This window comes from Pseudophryne corroboree, chromosome 5 (genome assembly GCF_028390025.1).
Source record: "Pseudophryne corroboree isolate aPseCor3 chromosome 5, aPseCor3.hap2, whole genome shotgun sequence".
NCBI lineage: Eukaryota > Metazoa > Chordata > Amphibia > Anura > Myobatrachidae > Pseudophryne > Pseudophryne corroboree.
The window spans coordinates 248,924,620-248,945,879 of NC_086448.1; the positions used below are offsets into that span (position 1 = coordinate 248,924,620).

General features: G+C 42.7%; 1 protein-coding gene, 1 non-coding gene and 1 pseudogene across 2 annotated transcripts in view; all 3 read right to left on the reverse strand.

Moving 5' to 3' along the window:
* Positions 1-21,260, reverse strand: part of TOP2B (DNA topoisomerase II beta) — a 222,270-nt gene that overhangs the window by 126,519 nt on the left and 74,491 nt on the right. The window contains exons 5-8 of the mRNA XM_063922226.1: positions 8,735-8,880; positions 7,239-7,336; positions 4,231-4,443; positions 3,982-4,155 (exon numbers count right to left, since the gene is read on the reverse strand). Of these exons, the coding sequence (XP_063778296.1) occupies positions 3,982-4,155; positions 4,231-4,443; positions 7,239-7,336; positions 8,735-8,880 (631 nt within the window). The remainder of the gene's footprint in view (positions 1-3,981; positions 4,156-4,230; positions 4,444-7,238; positions 7,337-8,734; positions 8,881-21,260) is intronic.
* LOC134931260 (U5 spliceosomal RNA) lies at positions 17,413-17,527 on the reverse strand. The gene has a single exon (XR_010179058.1). It is a non-coding gene; the product is annotated as a U5 spliceosomal RNA (small nuclear RNA).
* On the reverse strand, positions 19,162-19,269 carry LOC134931317 (U5 spliceosomal RNA; annotated as a pseudogene).

The following is a 21,260-nucleotide window of genomic DNA, read 5'->3' on the forward strand; positions in this document are numbered from 1 at the left end:
GGTAAAACAAGGGTATTTAGATGTGATGACAGAGCTTGGGCACTTCTAAAATTATCTCCAAAAGTTTGACTCCTTTCTCTCTCCAACAAATTCCCAAGAACAGAACCAGGACAGACAGACCAAGAAAGCAAGATAGAGAGGAGAGAACATCATTCTCCAAGAAAAAAAAACAAGAACAATCATCCAACCAGGAGAAAGTGAGACAACAAGGAACAAAAACCAAGAACAGAAAAGGGGGGCATCAAGTAACTGGACTCAAAGGGAAGGACTTAACACACTGGGGACATCACAAAGGTACATTCAGAATTAAGATGTAAAAAATTTTGAATCTGTAAAATTTAGTAAAGCTGTGTAGTGAAGAGCAGGTGGCTGCCAAACAGTTGCTCGGCCGAGGTCCCATACTATGCCATACCCAGAGGCACTGCCAAATCTGGTAGTGTTCACTGTAGTCCGTTCAGGATCATCTTCCCAATGTAAGCATCATAAACGACAGAAGCAATCTGCATGATCGTGGTCTATTAGACTGTGACCAACTTCTTCTCTGGACATCTTAAAGGATCAACAGATCACACACCCTGTGCAGTCCTCAATGCCCTTGCAAAGTTCAGCAAGCCCTATACCACTGGAGAATTACCCTATGCTTAAGAACAGTTTTAAATGCAACTTGTAGTCCACTTTGGGCTAAAAAGAAGGTTTGTGAAACTCAAGCAGCTATGGAAATAGAAAATGAAAAAGAAAAAAAAAAACAAGAGTTTTTCCAAGTGTGTAACGGACTTCTCACTCCAATGGTTCAAAAGAAGGGTGCTGTAAGAAAGAAATCAGGTTGAGATACCACGGAGATATAGGCAAGAGATGCATGGGGGCTGCATTTATATCACTTCCCAAATGAAGGTCTGTGCTTCAGATAATAGAAACCGTTTTCTCTGAAAGAAAACTGCGAAGGCCAAGACCTGAAACTTCAAGTAATTAAGTATTAAACCCCTATTCAGAATGCAGAACAAAGTCCAATCAAAAGAGGTATGAATCCTCCTCGCTTCACACCAGTAGCTGTAGATCTTCCAAACACTTGACCAAAACAATCTTCCTTGCCCAGAGCATGGTCTGAGCCAAACGTTCAGACAAAATCTTAGCTCCCTGGATCATGGTTTCAACAGACATACTGCACTTTTAAAGCCAGTAGATGTTAAACTCTGGAAATGAAAAGGTCCCCTAACCTAACAAATGTGATCTCGGAGGCAGGTACAAAAATGAGCCCTTTGCCATGCTTAGATTATCTGTGTACAATAACCTTTAAAGCAAGTTCGATGGTACCAGAATTACTAAAACCCCTCCTCTCTCTTTACCTTTATAAGCACCCAAGTGGCTATTCCATTTACCAGGAATGCCTTTAAAACCTTTGTCCTAGAGCCGAACCTTTCCTTGTTGCGGTTCAACAGAGATTACATCATGTTACAAACTGGCTGTTAAACCACTTGAACACTTCCTGTTGGATGGACCGTTCCCCAAGGAGAAGGGTTTGTTTGCTTAGGAGATCTGCAAGGCAAACTACTCATCTACTACGATGGCTTTACTGTGCAGCACCACACATCATGGTTACGCTGGTATCTACCATGGTTGGTGTATGTACCCTGATGATTTGGTTAAACAACCGCTTTGGAATTATATGGTAAGAGCTTAATGGCCTTTCCTCGCAAAGAACTGGAATCAAACAACTAAAGTGCTGAAAACTGATCTAAGTTTCAACACATTTGACTCCTCTACAGTGAAAAGATCCTGTAACGGTCACAGATGAGTAACCAGTTCTCTAATCAGCATCTGTTGTAACAATCATCCAGTCGCTGATCAAGAATGGTGGACCCCATTGAGGTCGTCATTATTCTCAGCAACATTTTGAAGATGGCTCGATTGGAAAGATGAAATGGTACAGTGCAAATTTTACTGCCTAAGAAGAAACCATTGTTCCTAGAACCTAAATGTTAAAGAAAAACAGCCGCTCATCTACAAGCCTAATGTTCCTGTAGAGAGGAATGTCAAATCTGAGCAAGCAATGATGTCCCTTGGTGCATTTAAGTGCGCATTTTTAAAGTGCATGAACTGATTGTCTTAACAACGAAACACAATTACTCTATCTTGAACCTGTCCAACCACAACTGAATATTAGGGATTTCAGATTCAGAAAAGGTCAAAAGTATGCATCTGGTTTATGGACAAAGAACAGATCTCCGTAAAAGCTCTACTTAATTTGCTCTTAACGAGATCTAAGATTTATCCACAACTTATGATTCGTTCAATCCAGGTGTCTGCTAACCTCTACGAGGAGCATGATGACGGTAATAGGGCCCTTTGCCTGGGGGTATATAACGGAAAGTAAATTCTTTCCACTTGTGATGAAGTAAATAATCTTGCCCTGTTAGACTTGTCTGAACTTCAGATAGCATCAGATTTCTCTTGAACTCTCCCGGGAGCGTCCCGGGAATCGGATCAGACCCTGGCTTTAATTTTCATTACATTCACTTCAGATATATCTGATGCAATATATCATGTGCCAGATCGCATCAGATATATCTGATGCACACATGCTACATGTGATTGATCTGATGCTTCTGCTGCCGCTGTTCCCCCTCTTGGTGGGTGGGAGTGGTCAGGGAGATGCCAGTCAAGTGACGCTTCAGATGAATCTGATCAGATACATCTGAAGTTAAAAAAACAATCCGATGTGCACCAGTTTTCTTCAGATTCAGATAAATAGTTGGGGCAGCCTCAGAGATCTGTAGTTCAGATATATCTGACACGGGAGTGAGCATTGGATCTGAAGAGCCATCCAATGTGACACTTTTCTTCAGATATGACGTTCAGATGCATCGAAATCTGAAGAAAACTGCCCAAATCTGACTAGTGGATGGGGGCCTTTAGCGATGATGAAATCATTGAGCCACTTAGTCACTACAGTCTCGGTTGATTGTTGGGAAAGAAAGCCATACTGGAGTCCAGTAAGTTGTGAGAGGCAAGTGTAGGCAATTGTCTCAAGCCGCATGGCTTGGCAAGGTATTAGGGATAAGACAGTAATTTAAGAAAGTTTGGGTCAGAATTTTGTATTCAGAGTAGTAGTAATAACTACATGAATAAGGATTGATAGTTGAAAGACATCAGGAGAGAGAGAAAGAGAGAGAAATATTAAAACATAAAGCTTTAAGACTACAGAAAGGCCCAAGAAGTCAGCAAGGTAGTTTCTGGCAGGGGGAGCAATAATTTGACTGGACAACATTCAATATGAAAAATGTAGGCAAGGGCCAACTATTAGACAAGACCAACATGTGATGTATCCTGGTCATTAAACAAACCAGCAGTTGTGTGTGTCTGTACAGTTTGTGTGTATATAGTCCCCGAAGTTACACAAAGGAGTCCCGCATGATAGACCGACAGTCAATAAGTCAACATGCATTATGTCGACAGGCACAATATAGACAGATGAAATTTCAACAGGTACAAAAGGGCGACAATTTTTTCCCCTCATCATTTACCATCCAAGTAGACTACAATTGGGAATATACCGCTGCACTAACCTTACCTGAAGCATTAAGAGCAAAGCGAGTCCACCATGGTATACGTTTCCACTTAGTTGGCTTACATATGGTTAAACATATAAAAGGACACCCAAATAAAAAAAAAATGAAATTGTGTGGGCCATTTCCACATCGACTTTTTGTACCGGTCATACTTTTCCAAGTCAACCTTTTGACCCTGTCGACCTAATGCATGTTGACCTATTCAATATCAATCTTTTGAGCCACACCCATACAAGAAAAAGCACAGTGTACAGTTATACTGCTTTTTTCACCAAGGGGTTACACAGTCACTCTAGAATTGTCCTTTGTTTCTAGCAGTATACTTAACACTCAGATTGTACTTTAGGCTTCAAATAGGATCATTTCTAAGGTGTAACTAGCCAAACCAGATGGACTATCTCAAGCATGTACGTACCTTTGTGGTAGCTATACTATTTACAAAGCTGATCTGTTGGAAGCCTTTTTCACTCAGTGTGAGACACACGTCCCACCGATCATTCACAACTTCATGTATTACTTTCAATGCAACACCGGTTTCATCCAGTTTCTCCTTTACGTAAAGATCTACGTAGCTACGGAATCCATTTACCTACAAAAAGAGAATTAATAGACACTGGCCTAGAATTTAACATCCATACAACTTGAAATTGTATTAGACACTTACAGGCAGCTTCTTTCCATTGAGAAGAACTCGAACGCCTTTGCAGGACCCTGCAATGTCATAAGCTCGCCTTGTTAAGAGGGCAACAGTGTCCTTATCTAGTTTATCCATTTTAAATTTGGATAGATCTGGCTGGAATGTAATACATGTGTAATCATCCCCATCAAAATGCTTGATCTTCGGTTCAGTGGTTTTAAGCATATTGTTCATCCATGTCTGGTTGGTAAACAAAACAAAAAAAGTAAAAAAAGTTAAGTTGGATAGTTTTTAATTACATTCATAAGAATTTTGAAAGCAGTTCTTGAGTTTGAAACTGATCAAAATGAATTTTGTATATAACAGCTGAACTGGCCAACAACATTTATAAGATCTAAACACAACGCTGCATTCCTGCAAATAAACTTCAATAAACAAGCTATCTACAAACATAACAAATTTTCAGCAATGTAATCTGTTTTAATCAGATCACTCAACCGAAAAATGAGACTGCTTTGCATATTAAAATTCTGTTCTGACAAAGGAAAGACATTTGCAGTGCATGTGAACTGCATGAACAATTGCAGAATTCATTGGAATTTAATTAGCACATTTATAATACAGCCATGGCTAAGTTTTGAAAATGTCAGTATTTGTTTTCACAAAGTTTGATGCTTCAGTGTTAAGACCTTTTTGTCAGATGTTACTATGGTATACTGAAGTAAAATTACAAGCATTTCATAAGTGTCAAAGGCTTTTATTGACAATTACATTAAGTTTATGCAGAGTCAATACTTGCAGTTTTGACCCTTCTTTTTCAAGACCTCTGTAATTCGCCCTGGCATGCCGTCAATGAACTTCTGGTCCACATACTGACTGATGGCCATGGCCACCCATTCTTGCCTAATCAATGCTTTGACTGTCAGAATTTGCAGGTTTTTGTTTGTCCACCCGCCTCTTGAGGATTTACTACAAGTTCTCAATGGGATTAAAGGTCTGGGGAGTTTCCTGGTCATGGACCCAAAATTTTGATGTTTTGTTCCCTGAGCTACTTTATCATCACTTTTGCCTTATGGCAAGGTGGGAAAAGGCATTGTTGGTCACCAAACTGTTCTTGGATGGTTGAAAGAAGTTGCTCTTGGAGGATGTTTTGGTACCATTCTTTATTCATGGCTGTGTTCTTAGTCAAAGTTGTGAGTGAGCCCACTCCCTTGGCTGAGAAGCAACCCCACACATGAATGGTCTCAGGATGCTTTACTGTTGGCATGACACAGAATTGATGGTAGTGCTCATCTTTCCTTCTCCGGACAAGCATTTTGCCAGATGCCTCAAACAATCTGAAAGGGGATTCATCAGAGAAATTACTTTACCCCCAGTCCTCAGCAGTCCAATCCCTGAACCTTTTGCAGAATATCAGTCTGTCCCTGATGTTTTTCCTGGAGAGAAGGGGCTTCTTGTCTGCCCTTCTTGACACCAGGCCATCTCCAAAAGTCTTCGCCTCACTGTGCGCGCAGATGCACTCTAACATGCCTGCTGCCATTCCTGAGCAAACGCTGCACTGGTGGTGTCGCATTCTCGCAGCTGAATCAACTTTAGGAGACAGTCCTGGCACTTGCTGGATGTTCTTGGGCGCCCTGAAACCTCCTTCACAACTATTGAACCTCTCTCCTTGAAGTTCTTGATGATCTGATAAATGGTTGATTTTGGTGCAATCTCAATAGCAGCAATATCCTTGCCTGTGAAGCCCTTTTTGTTCAAAGCAATGACGACTGCATGCGTTTCCTCGCATGTTACCATGGTTAACAGAGGAAGAACAATGATTTCAAGCACCACCCTCCTTATAAAGCTTCCAGTCTGTTATTCTAACTTAATCAGCATGACAGAGTGATCTCCACCTTTGCCCTCTTCAACATTCTCACCTGTGTTAACGAGAGAATCACTGACATGTCAGCTGGTCTTTTTGTGGCAGGGCTGAAATGCAGTGGAAACTTTAGTTTTGGGATTAAGTTCATTGTAATGGCAAAGAGGGACTTTGCAATTAATTGCAATTCCTTTGATCACTCTTCATGACATTCTGAAGTATACTCAAATTGCCATCATAAAAACTGAGGCAGCAGACTTTGTGAAAATTTGTATTTTTGTGTTGTTATTCTCAAAACTTTTGGCCATGCCTGTACAAACACTTAAAACTGTGTGGGTACTCTTCATACTTTGCCTCTCCTGGTGAAAGCAGAAATCGCAAGTCACAATGAATAGACTGTGGCTTCTGACTGGTCCTCCACTCATCCCCCCACCGCAGAATTTAGAGACTGTGAAAATGTATATTTTTTGTAAAATTGATCAGGTATAGCCTATACATTGGCCCAAACCGTCTAAAGTTCTGGTTAGAACTCAAAAACAGGACTTCTCAGCGATTTCTCCCGTCACCTCAGGAGGCTGTGTAGAACTCATGCTATTACGCTGGTCGGCAGCAACAATTGAATAGATACAGTTGGCTCGCAACAATGCCTTGGGCGGCTGAAACAAATAAATGTAAACTGACTCTGAGTTTACCATTACCCTGAGCTATAAGGCTTCCATTTCTATAATAATAAATGGGAGACGTATTTTTTTTTTTTTTTATGTGAGCCTTTATATAGGTGGTCAACACAACAGGCTTACTAGTGCACAACAAGTTTTTTCTACTTAAAAAGGAATGGATTATTAATACTCAAACACAATGATGTCTTTACCTGAAATGAGAAAAGTCCCCATTGTGCGCAAAAGCAGTAAACAATTAAAAGCAGTGGTAAAATAAAAAATAAATAAAAAAACCACAATGAAATAAAACATCACATAAAATCGCTCAAAACTTATGTTTGCATGGAGCACTTATTGTAGTGGGAACAGGCTCACTCAGTATTCAGCAGATTATAACTTAGCTATTTGTGTGCTGCAGACGTATCATTATAAAGTTAAGTCCTGCACAAACAAGGTACAATAGGCTCAAATATATAGTCACTCAAATAAAACAAATACAGTACCTAGGCACATACCTGTTTAAAGCTGTGTTTGTATTCCTTGCAAGCAGTTTCCACTGTGAATTTTGTACTGAATATATTGCAAAGTTTAGCACCATAACCATTACGCCCCCCTACAAAATAATAAAAGAAAAATGTTCTTTAATACTACATAATTATTGACGTCCACACAAAACAGCTTCCCTTGAGTGTTCACATGCTGTTGAACTACAAGGCTCAACAGAGATAGGTCCAATATAGCTAGAATTCGTAGTGTTTCCGTGTCAGAAAACGCAAAAAGAAAACTATGACTCATCTCATCAGTTACATGGGCCGATGTGAAGCGCACAGGAATGCAAAGCCTCCCAGTAACATTTTTTATTTCATGGGCTAATCTGCTAAACCATTGTATTTCTAAAACTGCCTATACTGAAATCGTACATGCCAATATTATATATATATATATATATATATATATATATATATATATATATATATATATATATATATATATATATATATATATATATATATATATATTTATTCAGAAAGTGAAGAAAAGGGTGCCTACTAGTGTCTAGTAAAACTATAGAGCTGGTGTGATTGAGAACAGGATACTACTTATCTATATGAAGTCTAATTAAGGACGAAACGCGTTGGGACTGATGCACCTGAACTTCCCTTATGGGCAGATAAGCTGTTTTAATACATATTTTTTGTACGTTTGAATTTGTACTATTTATCTTGGATGCTTACGAAAAATCTGATGTATCCCATTCCTAATATGGACAGATAAGCTTGTCATTCAATTTTATCTTGTACGCTCGCATTACTTCTACCTTTTATGTTTTATGTGTTTTATTAAATTTTGTGAAAAACTTTAAAAAAAACCCTGGCTGTGGATTTCAATTTTTGGGATTTGCCTATACCCAGAAAGTTTTTTAAACACATAATTGGTTCATTTGATCTGTAGATTGAAAACTGTATATCTTATACTTCTAGCTTTATGTTTTGTGTGTGTTTTATTATTGTGAAAAACTTTTAAAACAAAATCCCTGGCTGTGGATTTTAAATTTTTGGGATTTACCTTTACCCAGAAAGTTTTTTAACACACAATTGGTTTCTATGATCTGTAGATTGTGATTGCGTAAAAACAGTACGCGCTATGTTATTTTGTTCTTCTTTTTTCATGTACCTGTACTGGTCCTATGACTGAAGCAAAATTCTGTTTATGCCAGATAAGTAGTATCCTGTTCTCAATCACACCAGCTCTATAATTTTACTAGACACTAGTAGGCGCCCTTTTCTTCACTTTCTGAAAATCTTGTTTATGTGTTTTCCAAGCACATATTTATTGCTTAAGGTTGCAGCCACTCTTACTCTAGATGAAGTGTCACGTACTCTATACACTTGATTTCATATTTTATTATTTATTATTGGTAGTGCACCGTGATATCTGAGCGCCCCCGTTTCTATTTTCGACTATATATATATAATTTTTTTTATTTAGATCAATGTCAAATTAAACTTGCCTGTAACTTTTTTCTCCTCATCATCATAGTTGCTTGAGGTCAATAATTGTCCAAAAATCAGAGCAGGAACATAGACTTTCTCCACTTTGTGTTCTACCACTGGAATTCCTTTGCCGTTATTCCATATGCTAATGATATTAGATTCGCTGCGAGAACAGGAAAAGAAGGTCACATATGACACAAAAAGATAAATGTTTCAGAATATCAGTGTATTTTCCGTAAAGGAAATATAGGTGTCAACTGCAGATTCAAGATAAATTTAGAAAATAAGTCAGTTATTTAAGGAGATAAAATAGCAAGCAATCCTCTTTTTCCCCATTTAGCTTTCTGTGTTATAATGGCCACCAGGCTATTTCCTAGCGTACTCTCTTTGCTTTCTATACTTTACATAGAAAATTCCCTATTTCAATTATTATTATTATTATTATTATTATTATATGCTTTATATATCCCTGTATCTGACCTGTATTGTCTAAAAAATTAAATTAAAAATAAGATTTTACTTACCGATAAATCTATTTCTTGTAGTCCGTAGTGGATGCTGGGACTCCGTAAGGACCATGGGGAATAGCGGCTCCGCAGGAGACAGGGCACAAGAATAAAAGCTTTAGGATCAGGTGGTGTGCACTGGCTCCTCCCCCTATGACCCTCCTCCAAGCCTCAGTTAGGATACTGTGCCCGGACGAGCATACATAATAAGGAAGGATATTGAATCCCGGGTAAGACTCATACCAGCCACACCAATCACACCGTACAACTTGTGATCTGAACCCAGTTAACAGTATGATAACAACGAAGGAGCCTCTGAAAAGATGGCTCACAACAACAATAACCCGATTTAGTTAACAATAACTATGTACAAGTATTGCAGACAATCCACACTTGGGATGGGCGCCCAGCATCCACTACGGACTACGAGAAATAGATTTATCGGTAAGTAAAATCTTATTTTCTCTGACTTCCTAGTGGATGCTGGGACTCCGTAAGGACCATGGGGATTATACCAAAGCTCCCAAACGGGCGGGAGAGTGCGGATGACTCTGCAGCACCGAATGAGAGAACTCCAGGTCCTCCTCAGCCAGGGTATCAAATTTGTAGAATTTAGCAAACGTGTTTGCCCCTGACCAAGTAGCTGCTCGGCAAAGTTGTAAAGCCGAGACCCCTCGGGCAGCCGCCCAAGATGAGCCCACTTTCCTTGTGGAATGGGCTTTCACAGATTTTGGCTGTGGCAGGCCTGCCACAGAATGTGCAAGCTGAATTGTACTACAAATCCAACGAGCAATAGTCTGCTTAGAAGCAGGAGCACCCAGCTTGTTGGGTGCATACAGGATAAACAGCGAGTCAGACTTTCTGACTCCCGCAGTCCTGGAAACATATATTTTCAGGGCCCTGACAACGTCAAGTAACTTGGAGTCCTCCAAGTCCCTAGTAGCCGCAGGCACCACAATAGGTTGGTTCATGTGAAAGGCAGAAACCACCTTAGGGAGAAATTGAGGACGAGTCCTCAATTCTGCCCTGTCAGAATGAAAAATTAAGTAAGGGCTTTTATATGATAAAGCCGCCAATTCTTTTTTTCCAAATATGTTTATTAAATACCTCCAAAACATGGTACAGAAATAAGGAAAGAAAAACCGCATACATATCAGACATATCGACATCAAAGTAAGCAGATAAGAAAGGTAAAAGTACACAGCATATATGAGTAGGTGGAGGAAATTTTCCAATTTTCCATAACAACCAACAAGAACAAATTGTAAACCACCAGAAGAGCGGCGGTCAGGCTATAATATATTGAGAATGGGACTGAATATAACTGACTAAAAACTGACACTCAATTCCGGCAGTTCAAATTAAGAAAAAGAAGAGGTAAAAAAGAACATCACAAAAACGTTACAACAAAAATAAGCAAAAACACCTACCAAGAGCCACAGGCCACCGATCCGTCCATAGAAGTGTCCATCCAATCCGCCAGGGAAGAAACAGCAGAAATAAGAAGAGAGGGGAAAGAAAAGAAGAAGTGTGTGGAGAGGGAAGTACGGATGAAGAAGAGGGAGGGGGGAAGATAGGAAGCTCAGTCAGTTAGAGAAGCTTGGTTATCAAGTTGTCGGAGAGAGTACCAAAAGTTAGATTGGAAACATTTATGTATTGCTAGTTTAGTGTGGGGAGGGAGGGTACAAATGTATTTATCCCAGCACTTAAAGAGTGCAGGAGTCAGGGTTTCCTTGTGGATAGAGGCCTCCAGCCAGTCCATATTAAATAAGAAGAGTAACCTAGAAGTAGCCATAGGGAGAGTCGGAGAGGTAGGATGGATCCATTGTTGCAATATAGCTTTTTTCCCCACTGCTGAAAGTAACACTATCAATTTTTTATCAGTGCGTGGAATTCCAGGTTGGTCCGACAGATGACCAAAGAGGGCCCAGGGAGCAGTGCATTGAAAGGGGATGCCTAGTGTTGAGGTGCCATAATGGTGTAAGGTATGCCAGAATTTTTGAATGACAGGGCAGGCCCAGAGACAATGGAAAAGGTCAGCTTCTACCGTTGAGCATTTATTACATCCGGCCCTATCTGATATACCAATTAGAAAACCTTGTTTAGGCGAAATATATGCCCTGTGTAGCAGTTTATAGGCCATTTCCTGATATATACTAGCCGGTATTAGTTTAAGGGTCATAAGAAAAGTATCTAATAGGGTGTCTACTGTGAGTGTAGGAACTTGGGAGATCCATTTAGCTAGATCAGGAAAATCAGTGTGGGGGTCCAGTTCAGTGCGGATGCGCGCATAGATAGAAGATATGGAGTATGTGTTGGAGCGTAATAGGGAGTCTAAGGGGTTAACAAAGTCTTTTCCCGTGAGGTGAGGGAGAACGGATGTAAGATAATGTATAGCCTGGGAGTAGTAAAATCCATGCAGGGGTGAAATTGCATATTTCTCAATAGCCTCCTGGAATGGCAAAGGAGTATGAGTAGGTGTCATCAGATTACGTAGAGTCTTTAAACCAGAGGAGCACCAAGCACCAAAAGGCAAAGAGGCAGTACCATTTTGGAACTCCAGGTTTCCAAGCAAAGGTAGAGATACTGAGTAATAATATTTGAGACCAAGAGCTTTCCTAGCCATTTTCCACGCTCTAATAGTGGAAGACAATAGCGGGTTATCAAATTGTGAAGATTTTATTTGAGAGGGCCGGGCATGTAGGAGGTAAGCAAGAGAGAGAGGAGCACAAAGCTGAGATTCTAACTTGGTATCTGTGAATACATCGTTGCCACTGAGCCAATCCATAGCGAAACGTAGTAAGCACGCTAGATTGTATTGTTTAATGTTGGGTAGGTTTACACCCCCTTGGCGCACCGATTGCGACGTTTTTTTTAGACTTATCCTGGGGCGCTTACGGTTCCATATAAACTTGGAAAGCAAGGTATTAAGTAAAGAAAAGTCGGAGTTAGTGAGAAGAATGGGAGTCATTTGGAGAATATACAGGAGTTTCGGGAAGCTTGCCATTTTAAACAGGTTGCATCTCCCTAACATATTAAGGGGAAGGTTTTGCCATAGGCTAAGTTCAGTCTGTATTTTATGTATGATCGGGGTAATATTACGTGCATAGAGGGTGGAGAGATGTTGTGGTAGAGCCACTCCTAAAAAGGTGATATGCGAGGGGGCCCATCTAAACGGGAAGGGTCTAATCCAACCCAGTCTCGCCTGGCCAAATATGGCCAGGGCTTCAGACTTGGCAAAGTTAATGGAGAAGCCAGCAAAAGACGAAAATCTGTCAATTGCCTCTACCAATACAGGAAGGGAGCGTTTAGGGTCAGAGGTACATATAAGTAGGTCATCTGCGAAGGCTATAACTTTGAGTACGCGATCTCCAACAACAATGCCTCTAAACCCAGGTAGCAGTTGGATATAACGAATAAAAGGTTCCAAGGCCAAATTAAAAAGCAAAGGGGAGAGAGGGCATCAAAGCCGCCAATTCTGACACACGCCTGGCTGAAGCCAGGGCTAACAGCATCGTCACCTTCCATGTGAGATATTTTAAGTCCACAGTGGTGAGTGGTTCAAACCAATGTGACTTAAGGAACCTCAAAACAACATTGAGATCCCAAGGTGCCACTGGAGGCACAAAAGGAGGTTGTATATGCAGTACCCCTTTTACAAATGTCTGAACTTCAGGTACTGAAGCCAGTTCTTTCTGGAAGAAAATCGACAGGGCCGAAATTTGAACCTTAATGGACCCTAATTTTAGGCCCATAGACAGTCCTGTTTGCAGGAAATGGAGGAAACGACCCAGTTGAAATTCCTCTGTAGGGGCCTTCTTGGCCTCACACCACGCAACATATTTTCGTCAAATGCAGTGATAATGTTTTGCGGTTACATCCTTCCTGGCTTTGACCAGGGTAGGGATGACTTCATCTGGAATGCCTTTTTCCTTCAGGATCCGGCGTTCAACCGCCATGCCGTCAAACGCAGCCGCGGTAAGTCTTGGAACAGACAAGGCCCCTGTTGGAGCAGGTCCTTTCTTAGAGGTAGAGGCCACTGGTCTTCCGTGAGCATCTCTTGAAGTTCCGGGTACCAAGTCCTTCTTGGCCAATCCGGAACCACGAGTATCGTTCTTACTCCTCTCCTTCTTATGATTCTCAGTACTTTTGGTATGAGAGGCAGAGGAGGGAACACATACACTGACTGGTACACCCACGGTGTCACCAGAGCGTCCACCGCTATTGCCTGAGGGTCCCTTGACCTGGCGCAATATCTGTCTAGTTTTTTGTTTAGACGTGACGCCATCATGTCCACCTTTGGTTTTTCCCAACGGTTTACAATCAGGTGGAAGACTTCTGGGTGAAGTCCCCACTCTCCCGGGTGAAGGTCGTGTCTGCTGAGGAAGTCTGCTTCCCAGTTGTCCACTCCCGGAATGAACACTGCTGACAGAGCTATCACATGATTTTCCGCCCAGCGAAGAATCCTTGCAGCTTCTGCCATTGCCCTCCTGCTTCTCGTGCCGCCCTGTCTGTTTACGCGGGCGACTGACGTGATGTTGTCCGATTGGATCAATACCGCCTGACCCTGAAGCAGGGGTTTCGCTTGACTTAGGGCATTGTAAATGGCCCTTAGTTCCAGAATGTTTATATGAAGAGATGTTTCCATGCTTGACCACAAGCCCTGGAAATTTTTTCCCTGTGTGACTGCCCCCCAGCCTCTCAGGCTGGCGTCCGTGGTCACCAGGACCCAATCCTGAATGCCAAATCTGCGGCCCTCTAGTAGATGAGCACTCTGCAGCCACCACAGAAGAGACACCCTTGTCCTTGTCGACAGGGTTATCCGCTGATGCATCTGAAGATGCGATCCGGACCATTTGTCCAGTAGATCCCACTGAAACGTTCTTGCATGGAATCTTCCGAATGGAATCGCTTCGTAAGAAGCCACCATTTTTCCCAGGACCCTCGTGCACTGATGCACTGACACCTGGCCTGGTTTTAGGAGGTTCCTGACTAGCTCGGATAACTCCCTGGCCTTCTCCTCCGGGAGAAACACCTTTTTCTGGACTGTGTCCAGAATCATTCCTAGGAACAGTAGACGTGTCGTTGGAATCAGCTGCGATTTTGGAATATTTAGGATCCACCCGTGCTGACGTAACACTACCTGAGATAGTGCTACTCCGACTTCTAACTGTTCCCTGGACCTTGCCCTTATCAGGAGATCGTCCAAGTAAGGGATAATTAAGATGCCTTTTCTTCGAAGAAGAATCATCATTTCGGCCATTACCTTGGTAAAGACCCGAGGTGCCGTGGACAACCCAAACGGCAGCGTCTGAAACTGATAATGACAGTTTTGTACTACAAACCTGAGGTACCCTTGGTGAGACGGGTAGATTGGGACGTGGAGATAAGCATCCTTGATGTCCAGAGACACCATGTAGTCCCCTTCTTCCAGGTTTGCTATCACCGCTCTGAGTGATTCCATCTTGAATTTGAACCTCTTTATGTAAGTGTTCAGGGATTTTAAATTTAAAATTGGTCTCACCGAGCCGTCCGGCTTCGGTACCACAAACAGCGTGGAATAATACCCCTTTCCCTGTTGTAGGAGGGGTACCTTGATTATCACCTGCTGGGAATACAGCTTGTGAATGGCTTCCAAAACTGCCTCCCTGTCGGAGGGAGACTTTGGTAGAGCAGACTTCAGGAACAGGCGAGGGGGAAACGCCTCGAATTCCAGTTTGTACCCCTGCGATACCACCTGTAGAATCCAGGGGTCCACTTGCGAGTGAGCCCACTGCGCGTTGAAATTCTTGAGACGGGCCCCCACCATGTCTGAGTCTGCTTGTAAAGCCCCAGCGTCATGCTGAAGACTTGGCAGAAGCAGGGGAGGGCTTCTGCTCCTGGGAAGCGGCTGCATGGTGCAGTCTTTTTCCCCTTCCTCTGCCCCGGGGCAGGAAGGAATGGCCTTTAGCTCGCTTGTACTTATGGGAACGAAAGGACTGAGTTTGAAAAGACGGTGTCTTTTTCTGCTGATGTGAAGTGACCTGGGGTAAAAAATAGGATTTTGGTACTTACCAGGTAAATCCTTTTCTTTGAATCCATAGGGGGCACTGGAGTACTCTTGGGATATGGACGGGCGTAGCCGAACAAGGGCACTGAATATTTAAATTTAGGACCCCCCCCCCCCCTCCATATCCCCGAGTACCTCAGTGTACGACCTCAGTGTTTTTTACTGAGCGAACAGGAACGATATAGAGAGGTTGACAATGGAGAATACCTATAACATAACGGACAACACAATGTTGACCCATAACCTTACTGTCAACTAAACAGTTGACACCATAACCGATAGAACTTTATAATTTGAACCAATCGGTGAAAATGTGTTACCATAAGCTCCTCTGAGCTTAATATCAATGAAGTAAAACTTGTTACCCTAAGCTCCCTTGAGCTTAAAACAACCCCGGTAAAACTGCTCTGGGTGGGCGTCCAGTGCCCCCTATGGATTCAAAGAAAAGGATTTACCTGGTAAGTACCAAAATCCTATTTTCTTTATCATCCACTAGGGGTCACTGGAGTACTCTTGGGACGTACCAAAGCTTCCCTCGTGGGCGGGAGAGCTGTTTGATACTTGTAACAGTAGGCAGCCCAAAGCTAGATGCTGATGGCGCCACCATTTATAACGTGTAAACGTGCACAAACATGGTGCACATGAAGGCTATATAGCCGCGTTTTAGACACTCCACGACCCACTGGGTCTGACATTCCCACAGAACCTGTGGGATGAGCTATTACTGACGTAGGCGATTGTAACTTAGCCTTAAAGTAAACCTGACTTGTAGTCATTATTATTACCCAACTGGATAATGTCTGCTAAGAAACTGGCTAACCCCAGTTGGCAGTATCATAGAGAACAAACAACGTATTCATATCACGTACTGTTGACGTTCGGGACATATATAAACGCGTAATGCGTGTACCACATTCAGAATTCTAGAATGTGCTGTCCACACAGGAACCCCTATTGGTATATTGATGTGAAGAATACGAAAGCGTGATTCGTCCGAAGATCTGCTTTGTCATGAGAAAACTCAAATACGGTGGCTTGGAATACAAGGCACCCAAATATGAAAACAAAACCCTTGCCGAAGCCAAGGCTATAAGAAAATTGTTTTCCAAAGTGAGAAACTTAATTCCCATTTGTTGAAAGGGTTCAAAATATGAAAACTGTAAGAAATCTGAACCCAACTTCAAGTCGCCTGGCGCTGTAGGTGGGATAAATAGAGTGTGAACTTTGATGACACCTTGTAGAAAGATGTGTACAGACGCCAATAGAGGCAAACGTCTTTGAAAATAAGTTTACCACACAGATACCTGCACTCTTCGTGCAGATCAACGCAGTTTTCCATTCCACCCCGTTTAACAGAATACGGGTTACTTGAAGGATGATGTTGGAAACTTCCGAGGTTTACAACCTATGTAAGCCCACGAAATTTTGTAAAAATGAGCTGCCTTAAACGGCTTACTATTTCGTAACATGGTTAGTATAACCGATACTGTAATGCTCAATTTCTTAAGAGGGCGGTCTGCACCCTCACCCCGTCAACCGCAGCTGCGGTACATAGATAATAGGTACATAGGTAACTATGGGTAAACTAACGTTCCCTGATGTAACAGGTTGGACGTATTATGAGCGGGCCAAGATCGTGTGCAAGTATTCCTTGAAAATTCGAGAAGCAAACTTCTCCGAAACCCATGAGCTACCACCAGTATGACTGTGACAAACTGTCTTATGAGCCGTTTTGACAACGGAGAGAGCAGCGGAAACTGGTGGAGCCAGATACACGATGCTGAATGACCACATGAATGTGAGAGACTCCACCGCCACTGCCCTTGTGATCTGTTTTGTACACATACTGAGCTTTTGTAATTGTGGCGAGATGCCATCATGTATACTTGAGGGTAACCCCCTTCTGTGGACTCACATATGAAACACCTCTGGATTTAATGTCCAGTTTTCAGGATCCAAATCCTGACGGGTGAGATCCTCTGTCTAACAGATGTCCACTCACGTAATGATCTCTTGACATTTTCACATAATGGTGTTCTAAGCCATTGAGGATTTGAGTCACATGCCGCATTACCATGCGGCTTTTTGGTTCTCACTGGTTGTTGTGTATGCAACTGCCGTTGCCTTGTTTGACTGCTTAAGGCCAGCGTGAGACAGGCATCAAACATTTACCTGAAACTCATGGTTGTTCCTCTCCACAGAAATCTTTAGTAAAAGGCGAAAGATTTATTCGTTCTGAAGAGAAACCAGAGTATATACCTGGTCAGACTGAAAGCGAATCATGTATTGCATTGTAAAATGCACAGAGTTCTAGGACCTTTATCGACAGCAATCTTTGTTGCTGATTTTAACTACAAATCCTGACCCTCTGCGACTGTCGTCCAGAGTATATGCACCCTTTTCCCTCTGTGGGAAACGCGAGTGAAGGGTGGCGAACTAAATTGAAAACACAACTTTATTCTTAATAGGTGAATACACCAATGTACCGCTAGTGTGCGTGTTTTGCACTAATTACTAGACGTACATTTGTTATTGCTGGTGTAGTAGGTAAAAGTCTTTGATTTACCGTATTTATCATCTTACCTAGGCATTGACATCGTTTAGACGGAATTAGATGTGATTGTTTTCGAACTTGATCTGCTACCGCAGTATACCTTAGTAGCGCAAGTTAAAGGAACTTTGTTGAGACAGAGTTCTTATGTGAGATGAGCTATCATCCCAACCTCACTTTGGTAAATACCCAAAGCGATAAGCAACGGTAGACATGAAATGGTTAATGGTTGTGGCGATTTGCAACCGCTAGAACCTGTGAAGAACAAACCGGACTGGGTAAATACGCATTCAAATGCAATTATGCAATTGTGTGGCTCCAATAAGCAAATACTAACCGCAGAAAATCCATTTTCTAACTGTAGTAAATGACTTGCTGATTGATATTGCAACGGAGCTGTTTGGTTTTGCTCAAACAGAGGGGAATAAGTAACTCTGACTCTGTTGGCGTACTACTGCCTGGTTTATAAACCTGCAAAGACTAAATGACAACCTGCCAACCGTTCGACAGAGGCAGTTTTGTCCTTTAAGCTGTAAATAGCTGAGACCTGTATGAGTTGAAGTCCTGAAACCTCGCAAATGTAACATGTAAATACGCGCTTCCACAATTGTAAAAGAAGTCATCAAACCACTGGCTTGCTGACTGTAACGTCCTGTCGTTACAAGGCGTGACTGTTCCTTATAAAGGGATAAAACGCCGTTACAAATATACTGTATGCGGTAATGGCTGAATATCATAAAGGGATAAAATACCGTTACAAGTATATCAAATTTATGAGCAAACAAGCTCTGGCCTTGTCGCGCTTAACTAGCGACAATGAAATTAACCGGCGTTAGCAGAAGCTTTACAGATATACTCTGCAGCTTCTTTTACCAGTGATCGTCATTGTTTGATACATAGATTCTAGTGACCCAAATGTATCCTGGGTTTTTATAATGTTTGAAAGAAAATCATCTAGCAATGGCGGATCGCGTCCTTTTGGAAACGATTATGTATGGTTGTTAACAACCCCCCCGCACTATCTGAGTGCTGGTCTAATGTACCCTTCTCACTCGTAGTTATAATTTGACATAGAATCGAGTGAAATAAACACTCTGGTACCCAAAGGGAAATTGGCCCTTTGGAAGACTGTCTTTTGTTAGGGCTGGCGGAGTCATTCCGAGACTCCGATGTTACCGCTCTTTTAATTTGAATTGCCAATGTTAACATAGGATTTTTAAAATTATTTTTAGTCTGCACTATAGCCTTACTCGCTATGTAGACAGACACCATAAAATAATAGGCAATAGACAGACACTTGCACGACTTAATGAAGTTATTATGTGTCATATATATATATGTTATTGCTGAACAGCATATTCATATGAAACTCAAGCTTGTTTCTCTCTACGGAAATCTTTAGCAAAAAACGAAAGATTTATTCGATATGAAGAGAAATCAAAATATTTTCTTTTATGTGAAAAGCAGTTCACATGGGCATATGAAACCCCAACCAAATTCCTACTAACTTCCCTGCGCCTCTGGTGGCTGAGAGATGTAGGGCAGGAATGTTCTAGAATTAATTAGAAATACAGATTACATGGCTGACTTATGTGAAAACTGAACCAAAAAATTCCCACTAACACCCCTGCGCCTCCTTGTGGAGTATAGGTGTATGGGCGGAATGTTCTGGAATTATAACCTGGAAGAACAGCAATGATTAAAATGACCGTCATGCCATGCTTCCACTGAAAATCACAGGACAGGTTACCTGCTGCAGCGTTAATATATAGGCTTAATAGCCTATTATACATTAAATATAGGCTTAATAGCCTATTCTACAGTTACAGGCCTATTATACAGTAAAATCCGTGCAGTTTACAATACATTATGCAGCCTTATGCTTTAGTTAGCCTTCCAGTTATTTCATTAACTGTTTAAACACTAAGCAGTCTCTTAACCCATGCAGCCTTCTGCTGCTATGGGCTTTACTCAACACTGCCTGCAGTGAATTGTATTATTTCCAACATATCTTATTCCCAAGCAGCCTTTGCTGCTGCTATGGGTCAATAACTTGTTTAAAAACTGAGCAGTCTCTTATTTAGAACTGAGCAGTGTCTTAACCCATGCAGCCTTTGCTGCTGCTATGGGCTTTACTCACCGTCACCCCCCCGCAGCCGCGCTGCTTGTGTTGTAGCTTCTCCCTGTGCAGCGCCGGAAGCGAGTGCAGGGAGCTTGGGGAAACCCGGGGAGCGCTGGTATAGTGCGCCGGGGAGCCCTAGGAACGGGCGGCGCCTCATACAGCAGTGGCCGGGTGCAGCGCTGGAAGAGCGGCCGGCGTCTTTAGTGACGTACGGCCGCTCGGAGCTTTAGACCCGGGTACGCAGAGTGGCTGCTTGGGCGGCGCTCGCGTACAGTGGCTGGGAGAGCGGCCGGCGTCTGAGTGACGTGCGGCCGCTCGGTTACCGTGCTGGGAGAGCGGCCGGCGTCTGAGTGACGTGCGGCCGCTCGGTTACAGTGGCAGAGTACTGGTACAGTGGCTGGGAGAGCGGCCGGCGTCTGTGAGTGACGTGCGGCCGCTCTCTCGTTCAGCGGGGTCCTCTGTAAGCGGCGGGCAAAGCGGCGGTAAAAATAAAGGCTTTTCCCACACAGCAGGGCGGCAGCGTGAGCTGACCGCCCTGACCCCCCCACCATACCTTGCAGTGTCGCACTTCTGTAAGCTCCGTCCAGATTGTGACGGGGCTTCCATCCTGGCTGTGACGGGGCTTCTTACTGTAAGCACCGTCCAGTTTTCAGCTCTCCTCCTGGCTGTGACGGGGCTTGTAATCTCCGTCCAGTTGCAGTAGGAGACAGTCTGCCTGTGGCTGTGAGGGTGCTCTTTGTGAGGACCGACACGCCATGCGCTGCCTTGTAGCGCCTGTGGCTGTGAGGGTGCTCTTTGTGAGGACCGACACGCCATTCGCTGCCCGTGCAGCGGCACTATCCCGGACCCATGTTTTTCCAGAAACTGGGAAGGGATGTGCTAAGTGTAAAAATAAAAAGTAAAAATAAAAATTTAAAAATAAAAATCCAAGTGTGGATATACCACAAGCCTTGTTCGTGCTGTGAGCACCGAAAAAACACTGAGGTCGTACACTGAGGTACTCGGGGATATGGAGGGGGGGGGAGGGTCCTAAATTTAAATATTCAGTGCCCTTGTTCGGCTACGCCCGTCCATATCCCAAGAGTACTCCAGTGACCCCTAGTGGATGATAAAGAAAGGTGGATTTTCCAGCCGTTGCCGTGGCCACCAGGTCCGATAGACCAGCCCCAAATAACTCCTCCCCTTTATACGGCAATACTTCCATATGTCGTTTGGAATCCGCATCGCCTGACCACTGTCGCGTCCATAACGCTCTTCTGGCAGAAATGGACATTGCACTTACTCTTGATGCCAGGGTGCAAATATCCCTCTGTGC